At 36.2% G+C, this 14,655-nt stretch overlaps 1 protein-coding gene across 2 annotated transcripts in view; it reads left to right on the top strand.

Annotated features, from left to right (window-relative positions):
* The window catches only part of CTNNA2 (catenin alpha 2), a 1,189,124-nt gene that overhangs the window by 1,154,419 nt on the left and 20,050 nt on the right, over positions 1-14,655 (top strand). Inside the window, exon 18 of one of the 2 annotated variants that reach the window (XM_067704543.1) lies at positions 1,464-1,607. The exons of the other annotated variant lie outside the window; for it this stretch is intronic. Coding sequence (XP_067560644.1) covers positions 1,464-1,607 — 144 coding nt within the window. The remainder of the gene's footprint in view (positions 1-1,463; positions 1,608-14,655) is intronic. 2 annotated transcript variants of the gene reach the window in all.

Raw genomic sequence — 14,655 nt, 5'->3', positions numbered from 1 at the left:
TCAGTTTGAATTTACTAGCTTCTGTGTTTCAAAATGCTCCCTAATCTACCAATTTTGTATAGTTTAAAATTGTGATTATTTCATCCACTTAGATATTTAGTGAGCTAAGAATGACAGGACTAGAGATAGAACTGTATTGGCTTAAAACGCCAGAAAAAAATCCAAATTAGGAATTTTGTTTATCTGCGTACAGAAACAGGCTCTGGGCTTTACTCATTTATGATGCTGTGAATTATAAGCTATTATTCTGAATCTTTACTGAAATATTTTCTGTGGAAAAAGGTTCACTTTTCATATATTCCACTGGGCAAATAAAGATCTGGCTTCCATGTGGATGGTTTCAGGATCTGTTTGCTCTTCCTTTTGTTTTATCATAATACTCACTTGACAACTTTGACCAGTTCAGTTTTTAAAGCTCTAAATCTACATTTGAAAAGAAAAAAAGACCTAGTGCTCTCCACATTTTTCTCCCATCTTGCCTGATTTCCAAAAAAAAAAAAAAAAAAAAAATTTGGAATCAGGCTTTAAACAAAGCTATAACGCTATGACTATAGCAGAACTGCATGTGACGAAAATATTTGGTCACTGAGCATTACTGGGTCACCTAAACTTGACCTCTAAAAGTAGCAGCGTAGTGGACCTTGTGATTGTAGCAATATTGCCATTTGATTTTTCTCCAGGTTTGAAGGTCGGATCTAATTATCCCCTTTAGGTGTATGCTATATTTGGTATACATAGAAAAACTTAGTCAAGATTGTCAGTAATATTTTATATCAAAAATAACATTTTAAGAGGTAGAAATTCCAAGGGTAGAACTAGGCATTTGTTATTGGCTTATATTTTAAATTGTGCCTATCACACAACTCACGCTTGAGTACAAAAAGGAACAGTAAAAAATAATTGCCATTCTAGCAACAATGAGTGTGTTAATTCCTCAGTGAACCCAATGGAAGAGGTAAGTATCCCTTTAGCACCATATACTGGCTGAGTGTGCTGAGGCCGAGAGCTTGCTGAAGGTCACAAAGCAGGGCAATGGAACTTCCTAGAAAGACATCTGACATTCCCCGTGTACAGTTCCAGGCATTAAAAGCTTCAGCCCTTGCTTTCTCTCTTGGTGATCTTCAATGCTTTAAATAGGGGATTCATCCCCTTTGAACCCCACTACAATTGTCCCTTACAATGCCTGACAAGGCGGGATGCTGCTTCATCCTCCTTCTCCCAGATGGTCCATTTATCTGTTCAAGAGAGCCAATGAGGAATCCAAATGGCCGGACTGCTTAATATCACGGAGCCCCACCCATATCTCTTTCAGTACATAATTCCTTCATAGGCCTCTTTCTCCCAATTACCCACTCCCTCTTACACCTCCCTAATCCCTTCCCAATAGGGTACGTTTTTTTTTTTTTTTTTTTTTCTCTTGCTCTCTCTCTCACTCTCTCTTTTCTGTATCTCTCGGAAATCAGACAGGAGTTCAGAGCACTTTCACTACCTTTTATGAGGTAGATTGTGATGTCATAGATGGGGGCAGGGCTAGTCAACTTTCTACCCACCTCCCAACCTGTGCTGAGGGAGCTCCGATCGGGTGTGGAAGCAGTGATTCTTCCATGGTGAGTAACTTTGCTTTCTGATCTAACCTGTCTCATTGTAAACATTAATTTTGAAAGCAGGGGGATGGGGTTTCAAGGAAGTAAAGATGTGACCAATCAAGCCCTCTTTACTTACTATTAACCAACTTTGGGGAAAGGCTCTACTTATTTATTCTTTATTTAAGTCAAGAATTCCACAACACAGATGTACTCTTCAAGTATGATCTAAACTTGAGAAGTTGAAAATGGTATTTTCATTCCTTTATTTCTCATTCTTTCTTCCCATTGGGACTGAAAGTCATTGCATATGTGGAATGAATCCATTCTGTAGTCTTTTAGTGAGCTTTCTATAAAGGAAGGCTAGTTAGGAAAGTGTATTCTTCTTCATTTGAAAGATTTCAGGATCACAGGATATCCTTTATTAACGTTTAGCCAGAGAATCAATCTGCTCTTCTAAAACTGTAGAGTAAAACTGTGAAAAAACTGATACATAAGAATTATCAACAAACTTTGTTCTGATATAAACAAATGAAAACTTTCAAATGCAAAAACTAAAGTATTTATTTTAAAAAAAGAGTCACCACTCTTGCAAGATTAAGGGTGCATCCATTTCAATGTGTCTCAACCAAATTTGCTACCTTTTTGTTGCATGTCATAACAATGATGCTGTTTTATAGGATTTCTTGGTAAAGAGCTGTGAAAAACCACTGTTCTTTGTTTCATTTGGGTTTCTATTATTACTGATTACTTCTTTTATATGCCATAGTATTTAGAAGGAAAAGATCAACTGGAGTGAGCGTGTTCCTTCATTTTCCTTGTTCTCTCCTGGGTACCTATTAAAATGGTTAAAATGTCAACTTTTTTATTAGAGGGGAAAGAAGGTTCATGGAGATGGTTACATCTTTAAGGGATGTCGAAGCATCAGGGTGGGTGTTTTTAAAAAGGTTTGACCATCAGAATGTGAGGCCCGTTACTTTTCATGGGGTGGGATTAAAAGTATCCTAGTTTGAATTATAGGTATTATGAAATGTGTTAAGTGGATATCATTCATTTTTTCAAATCCCTAGTTAACTAGGTATGTATGGATATTGGTATTGTAGAACTGGGGTACTTTAAAAGGAGGAGTCCTTTTATTTCCCAATGTTCAAATGTTTTAATGGCCTTTAGATTATGCACATGGAGCATATATTAGATTACATTATCTATTAATGTTCAGAAAGAGAAATGCTACTTGTATCTCAGTCTGTATACTCCACACAAACTTTTCTACTCAAGAGGATTGTATTAAATTGTTTATGTTTTACCTCCTTGCTAGATCTTAAGCTCAGTGAAGGGACCAAACCTCATATAGTCAATGCTGTTTAGATTTGCCCCCAAATTTAAAATTCTTGGACACCATAAGGAGGAGTCCTTTCTCATCAGTAGCTCTTCTGTTACGTGTAGAGCCTCTATCCTTCCCCCACAAGGGCTCTCCCTCTTTTCATTACCTGGGGTGGAGTGGTATCATGACTGCTGAAGTTATTTTCCCACCTAAGCTTTCTAACCTAAAGAAGCGACTGTAACGGTAGAGATTTCAGGCACAATAAGGAGAAATAGAGTCATAACTGGCCCATAGGAAGATTTAGGTGATAATCACCTGCAGTCAACTTAATATTACAATGTGGGTAACAATGCCAAAGTCTCATATGTTGGGTGATCCCTCTCCAATCTCTGGCCTACCTTCCCTTAAAAGTGCTAGACCCTGGAAACCCAGGTAGAAGTTAACCTTCAGTGCCAGAAAAATCTGATATCTAATCATAGCTCAAGTTTTTAATGTCTTTTGTCAACCCCTCATACAGCTGCCAGGTAAGAAATGCTCATATTATACAAACCCTTGGAATACAATCATCTTTAAACTTCGTGAGTTAAGAATGGTTGTGTTGTGCGCTTGTGCAAATTCAGAGAATCTATCATGGAATGCATTGTGCATGCACTTGTATACCCTCATGTGCATGTTTCATTTATAGTGATGTTCAGTGTTTTTATATCCATTTTGTATGTATTTGAATTATAATTTAAAATACATACATATATTGTGCTCCAAACAAAAGAGTGAGATAAAACAGAAGTTGCTGGTGCACTAGTCGTATTTCTGTCAGTGGCTAATTAGGTAACTCAAAGTAAATTACTTAGATCTCTTGGGTCTCAGTTTTCTCATCTCTAAAATGATGATAGATGATTTAAAGGATATATTCTAAAGTAATCCTGCTCTAAAATTCTATCATAAAATGATATATTTTTGAAGAACCGGTTTATGGCGAAAAAAGATTGTATAGTTGATGAGACCTAATTTTTGTAGATGACATACAGTTAGTTTTTCAAACTAGAAAGAAAATTTCAGTCCAAACTAGTCTTAGAATGTACTCTATATCTGATGTAGTATTATTTGGTTAATGATGTTAGTGGGTCCTGTTCTTTTAAGCTGACAATATCAAGCCCATGATGATTAGCTGTGTGTTGATTTGGAAGACTGATTTGTTTTTAACTCCATAATTTTATGTTATTCTGATTATTTGAGATAAAGAAAATATCCTCATCCACTAGGTAATAGAGGGAGCTAGGCCTCATTGGGACTCTCAAATTCAAAATTACTTATGCAGTATTGCAGGAATTCCCTTGTGCTGTTGGGAAGAGTTCAATGAGTAGGTAATTGGTGGTTACTGAGCTATGTGCTACGAAGGATAAAAGACATGTAAGCCCTGGCTCCTACTCTTGAGGAATGTGCAACCTTTTTGGGAGTCTGGACACATGTCAAGTGACAACTTAAAAGTGAAGACAGTAAGTGTCAGAGTGGTCTGGAGTAGACTGGATTGTACTGGGAAGGCTTTGTGAGAAGCTGAGACCTTCAGCTAACTTTGAACAGAATGGTTTAGATTTGTGTTGTTTGTGTGTACATAATGAGGGCAGGTCAGCAAGCCCACAGAATTGTAAATGTTGCAGAGGCTATCTTGTGTTTAGAAATGCCACATATTGAAATCAAAAGTCTTTGCTAAGAGTCCAGCCCCATACCTTCCCAGAGCCCCCTACTCTTAATTGTATTCTGACTTTATAATACATGAAGAGGAGGTGGCAAGTGACTGACTTGCAATGATTATTAAAATATAATCAGGCAGCTATTTTCTTAGTTACACAAGAGGTCACATGATCACTCACAGCCACGACTGAGGAAAAGAAATGTAAAAAAAAGGAAGGAATTATGGACAGAAGGAGGCTCTAGCTCTGGGACATTGTGGTTTTCTGAAAAAGGTGGAAATGGATTATCGTTTGGACAATCAAAGGGATTATCACTGACAGGTTTAGAAACGTTGGATGGTCATGGAAATGCCCATAAGCTAATGAGAATCCATGTAACCAGGGTGATTTTCCAAAGCAAATGGAAGTTTCTTGCACTGAATAGGAATCATGTCAGACTCTGCTCTCAAAGAGACAATGATTATGCAAGTCTCTTTCCCTAATACACTTGGATTTGGGCATGACTTACCCACTTTGACAAAGCACACTTAGGTTTGAAAGCCTCTCTGTTGCTGGAGATTCATAGATGATTTTCAGTGTATACTTTGTATCACTTAGAGGGCACTGTTTTTGTATTTCTTGCCATCCAAGTTCCTTCCAAGTTACTACTTTGGCCTTTCTAACAGACAGAAATTCTGTGAGTAGACCTGCTTTATTACCTATCCCAGATTCTAATGACTTGGTTTACATCATTCAGTGAACGTTTTGTAATTTTCTATCATGACATAAAAAATAATTTCTAGAATATATTATCTCAGGAAATCACTTTCAAAAGTTAAATTGTCTACATGGGAATAATGAAGTAGTATGATCAAGGTCAGTTTTACAAAGCAAGGAATGTTCTCTTAGAACTAATTTTCCCCAAAAATTTGAAGTAGAACGTCCATAAATTTTTGTGGAACAATCTAGCCTATTAAAGGAAGTTAAAGATATTACAATTAGGTTTGTCCCAAGAGAACAACAACAAGGATGGCAACTCTTCTCCTCCTCCCCCGAAATGTCCCTAGGGGTAATTTTAGAAATAGAAGTTCAGTTGGATTTATAATTCAACAAATATTTATTGAGTAAATAACATGTGATATTCACTGTCTTACGGATGGACATGGAAGTAGCAATGGAAAACAGACACATAATCTGTAAATGTAATAGATTATAATAATCACTCTCACAGAAATATATACAAAGTGATATGGGCATTCCTGTAGAGAAGGGGAAGAGGAAGCTTCATAAATGGGACAATATCTTTGAGTCTTCCCAGATAAATGGATAGGAGCTTAAAGTAGAGGTGGAGAGAAATGATTATCCCAGAAGAGGTACAGAATGTCCATAATATTGAGGTGTAGGTGTATTCTATGCTGACCAGACATGAAAATGTCAGAGATGGGTGGAAAGATGGAAAAGAATCAAAGGTGAAATAAGAAAGATAGGTGGGCACTGGATATGAAAGAAAATTTTATGACCTATTCTCATTTTAGTGAGTGTCTCTCAAAATGGTCAGAGGATCATCTGCATGCCAAATGCAGAAAGAGGTGGGAGGAGACTGTTAAAGTGCAGAATCCTGGACCAGGCTGCAGACTCCTTGAATCAGGACTGTAGGGATTATGTAGGTTTTTGGAAACTGTACTTAACCCCACCTTCGACATGCCAGGTGATCCATTTTCACACCAAAGTTTCAGAATCTCTACAAGGCAACAGAATTGACTCATGGTTTCTATGTTCTTGGAAGAAGAATCAAAAAAAAAAAAAAAGAATTAAAATATTAAGAATAAAAGATTTGGGAAAATAGGATAAAGGTAAGATAAGAATGTTCCTGAGAAAGTTGGTTTAAATTTCTGTTAGGTGTAAAAAAAAAACTTTCTAAGAATGGTGGGTTTTAAGTTTAAATAATTACTAAGTGATGTTATTAAATATAGCTTGAAGAAAAGACATGCAACTATATACACTTAAGGGACCATCTAGTTCTTTCATCATCATGGTCTAATGCAAGGAGTTAATCAAGTTCAGAGCTAAGTTGTTCTATAGCTCCCAACTCGTGTCAAGAGAAGGGACAGAGACAACAGTGCAGAGCAATATTTATTTCTGCTTGGTATTCTTTGGTAGAGCTATTTGACTGCTTTTTAATATTAATTAGGTGAACTCATTAAAAAAAAATTATATATGTATATATTCCCATCGTGATGAGAAAAATCAAGCTTTCAAGCCAATGTAGGGTCTATGGTCTATGTTGAAAAATATTAATACCATAACTATATATTTCAATAAACAATCTTTTAGAAGTGCTCATTTTTTTTATATATATATTTTTCTTTATGGACAACAGTCATTATCCTACAACCACCAGTCTGTGTAGAGAGTTATACAAATGTTCAAAGAAGAGGGAGGCACTAGAGAGGTATTTTACATTTGACTAAGACATGAGAATGAACCCTGCTCTGGAAGAAGGTGGCCCTCTTATCACAGCAAGGAGAGTCAGTTCTGGATTTAACCCTCTAATTCCTTTGCATACAGTTCTCTTCCAGATTGCCAGAATCTTCTCTATTTTTTAATTTGAGAATTTCATTGTTTATAAGTTGAGAAATGATAGGGAATCTTGTTTTTTCTTCATATACATCTCTCTGCAGGTAATAGCAATAACTGCTTTGGTAGAGCTGGTGATACTGTCACATTTTAGAAGCAGTTAATTGGTAGGATGCCAGTGCCTGCCATTAATTGAGCAAATTAGTTTCAGCATGTTGATTTAAAAGAAAAAATGACTTTTTAAATTCTTACAGAATTTTTTAAACCAATCACATGTAGCTTTGTCATTGGGCCTTTATTATACCAACCCAGCCAAACATAACGTTGGGTAGTCCTTAGAAATCTGCCACACAAAATTATTTACCTTAAGGCCTAGCATTTTACCTGAGTAAAAACCAAGTCAGAGAACAGTGACAGCCACATGGTTTTGATGTCAGAGATCTGAAAAAAATAAGTTACAGAATATCATGTTCTCCCAAGGATGATGGGAATCCACTGGAGTGACCAGACCATGTGGCTGACAGGTCTTGGTGCTCCGGACTAGTGTCAGGCCTAAGCCTCTGAGATGGGAGAGCCAAGTTCAGGACACTGGACCACAGAAACCTCCCAGGCCCACATAATATCAATTGGTAAGAGCTCTCCCAGAGAGCTCCATCACAACGCTAAGACCCAGGTGAACCCAAGGGCCAGCAAGCTCCAGTGCTGGATGCCCCATGCCAAACAATTAGCAAGACAGGAACACAACCCCACCCATTAGCAGAGAGGCTGACTAAAATCATAATAAGTTCACAGACACCCCAAAACACACAACCAGATGCAGTCCTGTCCACCAGAAATACAAGATCCAGCCCCAACCACCAGAACATAGGCACCAGTCCCCTCCACCAGGAAGTCTACACAAGCCACTGAACCAACCTCGCCCACTGGGGGTAGACACCAAAAACAACAGAAACTACGAATGCACAGCAGATGTAGGAGCAAGGTAAAAACCCACCAGACCAAAAAAAAATGAAGAGGAAATAGTCAGTCTACCTGAAAAAGAATTCAGAGTAATAATAGTAAAAGGGTTCCAAAATCTTGGAAATAGAATGGAGAAAATACAAGAAATGTTTAACAAGGACTTAAAAGAATTAAAGAGCAAACAAAAAATGATTAACAATACAATAAATGAATTTAAAAATTCTCTAGAAGGAATCAATAGCAGAATTATGGAGACAGAAGAACGGATATGTGACCTGGAAGATAAAATAGTGGAAATAACTACTGCAGAGCAGAATAAAAAAAAAAAAGAAAAGAATGAAAAGAATTAAGTCAGTCTCAGAGACCTCTGGGACAACATTAAACACACCAGCATTTGAATTATGGGGGTCCCAGAAGAAGAAGAGAAAAAGAAAGGGTCTGAGAAAATATTTGAAGAGATTATAGTTGAAAACTTCCCTGACATGGGAAAGGAAATACTCAATCAAGTGCAGCAAGAGCAGAGAGTCCCATACAGGATAAATCCAAAGAGAAACATGACAAGACACATATTAACCACACTATCAAAAATTAAATACAAAGAAAAAGTATTAAACATAGCAAAGGAAAAGCAACAAATAACATAAAAGAGAATCCCCATAAGGTTAAGAGCTGACTTTTCAGCAGAAACTCTGCAAGCTAGAAGGGAGTGGCACAACATCTTTAAAGTGATAAAAGGGAAAAAGCTACAATCAACATTACTCTACCCAGCAAGGATCTCATTCAGATTTGATGGTGAAATTAAAACCTTTATAGATGAGGAAAAGCTAAGAGAATTCAGCACCACAAAACCAGCTTTACAACAAATGTTAAAGGAACTTCTTTTAGGCAGGTAACACAAGAGAAGGAAAAGAGCTACAAAAACAAACCAAACCAATTAAGAAAATGGTAACAGGAACATACTATTGATAATTACCTTAAATGTAAATGGATTAAATGCTCCAACCAAAAGACATAGACTGGTGGAATGGATACAAAATCAAGACCTGTATATATGCTATCTACAAGAGACTCACTTCAGATCTAGGGACAGATACAGACTGAAAGTGAGGGGATGGAACAAGATATTCCAAACAAATGGAAATCCAAAGAAAGCTGGAGTAGCAATTCTCATATCAGAAAAAATAGACTTTAAAATAAAGACTATTACAAGAGACAAAGAAGGTCACTACATAATGATCAAGGGATCAATCCAAAAGGAAGATATAACAGTTGTAAATATTTATGCACCCAACATAGGAGTACTTCAACACATAAGGCAAATGCTAACAGCCATAAAAGGGGAAATCAATGGTAACACAATAATAGTAGAGGACTTTAACACTGCACTTTCACCAATGGACAGATCATCCAAAATGAAAATAAATAAGGAAATACAAGCTTTAAATGACACGTTGAACAAGATGGACTTAATGGATATTTATAGGACATTCCATCCAAAAACAACAGAATACACTATCTTCTCAAGTGCTCATGGAACATTCTCCAGGATAGATCATATCTTGGGTCACAAATCAAGCCTTGGTAAATTTAAGAAAAGTGAAATCATATCAAGTATATTTTCTGACCACAACATTATGAGACTAGATATCAATTACAGAAAAAATAAATAAAAAAAATACAAACACATGGAGGCTGAACAGTACGATGCTAAACAACCAAGAGATCACTGAAAAAAACAAAAGGAAATGAAAACACGATGACCCAAAACCTATGGGATGCAGCAAAAGCAGTTCTAAGAGGGAAGTATATAGCAATACAATCCTACCTCAAGAAACAAGAAAAATCTGAAATGAACAACATAAACTTACACCTAAAGAAATTAGAGAAAGAACAAAAAGACCCAAAGTTAGCAGAAGAAAAGAAATCATAAAGATCAGATCAGAAGTAAATGAAAAAGAAATGAAGGAAACAATAGCGGAGATCAATAAAACTAAAAGTTGGTTCTTTGAGAAGATAAACAAAATTGATAAACCATTAGCCAGACTCATCAAGAAAAGAAGGGAGAAGACTCAAATCAACAGAATTAGAAATGAAGAAGGAGAAGTAACTACTGACACTGCAGAAATACAAAAGATCATGAGAGATTACTACAAGCAACTCTATGCCAATAAAATGGATAACCTGGAAGAAATGGACAAATTCTTAGAAAAGCATGACCTTCTGAGTCTAAGCCAGGAAGAAATAAAAAATATAAACAGACCAATCAGAAGCATTGAAATTGAAACTGTGATTAAAAATCTTCCAACAAACAAAAGCCCAGGACACTATGGCTTCACACGTGAATTCTATCAAACATTTAGAGAAGAGCTAACACCTATGCTTCTGACGCTCTTTCAAAATATAGCAGAGACAGGAACACTCCCAAACTCATTATACGAGGCCACCATCACCCTGATACCAAAATCAGACAAAGATGGCACAAAGAAAGAAAACTACAGGCCAATGTCACTGATGAACATAGATGCAAAAATCCTCAACAGAATACTAGCAAACAGAATCTAACAGCACGTTAAAAGGATCATACAGCATGATCAAGTGGGGTTTATCCCAGGGATGCAAGGATTCTTCAATATATGCAAATCAATCAGTGTGATACACCATATTAACAAATTGAAGGATAAAACCCATATGATCATCTCAATAGATGCAGAAAAAGCTTTCAGCAAAATTCAACACCCATTTATGATAAAAATACTCCAGAAAGTAAGCATAGAGGGAACATACCTCAACATAATAAAGGCCATATAAGACTAACCCACAGCCAACATTGTTCCAAATGGTTAAAAACTGAAACCATTTCCTCTAAGATCAGGCAAGAGACAAGGTTGCCCACTCTCACCACTATTATTCACATAGTTTTGGGAGTTTTAGCCACAACAATCAGAGAAGAAAAAGAAATAAAAGGAATCCAAATTGGAAAAGAAGAAGTAAAACTCTCACTGTTTGCAGATGACATGATAGTATACATAGAGAATCCTAAAGATGCTACCAGAAAACTACTAGAGCTAATCAATGAATTTAGTAAAGTAGCAGGATACAAAATTAATGCATAGAAACCTCTTACATTCCTTTACACTAACAATGAAAAATCAGAAAGAGAAATTAAGGAAACAAATTCCATTTACCATTGCAACAAAAAGAATAAAATACCTAGGAATAAACCTACATAAGGAGACAAAAACCTGTATACAGAAAGCTATAAGACACTGATGAAAGAAATTATAATAATACAAACAGATGGAGAGATATACCATGTTCTTGGATTGGAAGAATCAACATTGTGAATATGACTATCCTACCTAAAGAAATCTACAGATTCAATGCAATCCCTATCAAACTACCAATGACATTTTTCACAGAACTAGAACAAAAAATTGCACAATTTCTGTGGAAACACATAAGACCCCCCAATAGCCAAAACAATCTTGAGAAAGAGAAAGGGAGCTGGAGGAATCAGCCTCCCTGGCTTCAGACAATATTCCAAAGCTACAGTAATGAAGACAGTATGGTACTGGCACAAAAACAGAAATATAGATCAATGGAACAGGATAGAAACCCCAGAGATAAATCCATGCACATATGGTCACCTTATCTTTGATAAAGGAGGCAAGAATATACCATGGAGAAAAGACAGCCTCTTCAGCAAATGGTGTTGCAAAAACTGGACAGCTACATGTAAAAGAATGAAATTAAAACACTCCTTAACACCGTGTACAAAAATATGCTCAAAATGTATTAAAGACCTAAATGTAAGGTTGCACACTATAAAACTCTTAGGGGAAAACATAGGCTATGACATAAATCACATAAATCACAGCAATATCCTTTTCGACCCACCTCCTAGAGAAATGGATATAAAAACAAAAATTAAAAAAATGGGACCTAATGAAAGCCTTTCCACAGCAAAGGAAACCATAAACAAGACAAAAAGACAACCCTCAACAAAGCAATTGACAAAGGATTAATTTTCAGAATATATAAGCAGCTCATACGGGTCAATATCAAAAAGCAAACAACCCAGTCAAAAATGGGCAGAAGACCTAAATAGACATTTCTCCAAAGAAGATATACAGATTGCCAAGAAACAGATGAAAGGATGGTCAACATCACTAATCATTAGAGAAATGCACATCAAAACTACAGTGAGGTAACCCCTACCCCGATCAGAACGGCCATCATCAAAATATCTAGAAACAGTAAATGCTGGACAGGGTGTTGAGAAAAGGGAACCCTCTTGCCCTTTTGATGGGAATGTAAATTGATACAGCCACTATGGATAACAGTATGGAGATTCCTTAAAAAACTAAAAATAGAACTACCATATGACCCAGCACTCCCACTACTGGGCATATACCCTGAGAAAACCATAATTCAAAAAGAGACATGTATCACAATGTTCATTGCAGCACTATTTACAATAGCCAGGACATGGAAGCAACTTAAGTGTCCATCGACAGATGAATGGATAAAGAAGATGTGGCATATATATACAATAGAATATTGCTCAGCCATAAAAAGAAATGAAATTGATTTATTTGTAGTGAGGTGGATGGACCTAGAGCCTGTCATACAGAGTGAAGTAAGTCAGAAAGAGAAAAACAAATACTGTATGCTAACACATATGTATGATATCTAAAAAAAAACATGGTTCTGATGAACCTAGGGGCAGGACAGGAATAAAGACACAGACAAAGAGAATGGACTTGAGGACACAGGGAGGGCGAAGGGTAAGCTGGGTTGAAGTGAGAGAGTAGCACTGACATATATACACTACCAAATGTAAAATAGATAGCTAGTGGGAAGCAGCTGTAGAGCACAGGGAGATCAGCTCGGTGCTTTGTGACCACCTAGAGGGGTGGGATAGGGAGTGTGGGAAGGAGATGCAAGAAGGAGGGGCTATGGGGATATATGTATACATATATCTGTTTCACTTTGTTGTTGGGCAGAAAATAGCACAGCATTGTAAAGCAATTATACTCCAATAAAGTTGTTAAAAAAATATGTCATGTTCTCTTAAGGTAGATGTTAAAATTATAAGCAAGGTATTGCTATTTGATGTGAATTTGGAAACCAAGTTTGTCTTTTATCATCTGGGAGATATTGGGTAACATTGCTGATCTCTGAGCTTTTGCTTTTGATTTAGAAATTGGAATAGTAATACCACTTAGAGGGACAACAGGACGATTGCATGTAGTAAATGCCTCAATTATTATTAAACTAAGATACATTGAGGGCTTAGTATGTTCCATGCACTGTGCTAAGCATTTGAAATGCACTCTGCAATGTGTTTTCAAAATCATTCTGTGGAAGAGATACTGTCATCCGCATTAAAAATATTATGAAAACGAGGTTCAGAGAATTTAAGTAACTTCCTGGAGGTTACAAAGTTAGTAGTTGATATACTGTAGTGCTTCCAGGAAGACTCTCTTGATATTCTCCCACAGTGTGATGTGATATCATTGCTGGTATGGAATGCAGTGTAGGAACTTATTTAATTTTATATATATATATATATATATATATATATATATATCCCTAGCTAGTCTGTGAGCTCCATAAGGATAGGGAATGTGTCTGAATGTTCTTATTTTTTTCCCTGATTTCTTGCACAATGAGCACATAATGTGTGCTTAATAGGATAGCTTCTTGGCCATACCTTTTTCCATTGTAGTAAGTTATCACACTGAAAAATCCTAGTAAATGATTCTTAAGTTTATCATTCATTCATGCTTGCATTCATTTATTCCCACATGAAAACACCTGAGTTTATTTTAAATACTGGATTTCAAAGTGCATTGTCTACCTAAGATTTAGGGCCCAAAATCAAGTAATTAATTTTTTTAGCTAACTTAATTTTTGAAATTTACTTTGTTATATTTCCTAGTACTTTAAGTAGACTAACAAAAAAAAGAGTATGGTATGGAAACATAGAATTTCTTTCAAAACAGCTGAATTAATCAAATTAATCATTTATTTAAAAAAAGGAATTTAAAATAAGGGCTAAAGTGACATGGCTTGTTTCATTTGCCCTCCCACATGAAAGTTATGTTATATTAAAATGCTAATTATATTTAGATGTGAAATATGACTTTTTAATTAAGTATCCTAAATTATTAATGCCCAATAATAGTATTTATAATTCATGTATTTTAATTAAATTTAGATTCAGCTACATATGATAAAACATCAAATATTTATTTCTCTCTCACATAGAATAAGTCTATAGGTGGTACAGGGCTGGTATAGTAATCTCAGAGTCATCAAGGACCCCGACTCCTTCTGACTTTATGCTCTGCTCCACTTGAGGAGCAGTGGAGGCTTCTGTTCTCAAGTTCATCTTTTGGTCCAAGTTGACTGCTAGTGCTGCATCTTCCCATATCCCGTACAAGAAGAAGAAAAGAGGTGAGAGGGCAAAATAGTGTGCTTCCTAGCTGTGTTAACACCCTTTAAAATATTTCCCAGGAACATCTGTACCCCTACC

Source organism: Pseudorca crassidens, chromosome 14, assembly GCF_039906515.1.
Source record: "Pseudorca crassidens isolate mPseCra1 chromosome 14, mPseCra1.hap1, whole genome shotgun sequence".
NCBI classification, from domain to species: Eukaryota; Metazoa; Chordata; class Mammalia; order Artiodactyla; family Delphinidae; genus Pseudorca; species Pseudorca crassidens.
Note: the sequence above shows the minus strand (reverse complement) of the source record. Positions and strands in the feature narration are given on the sequence as shown.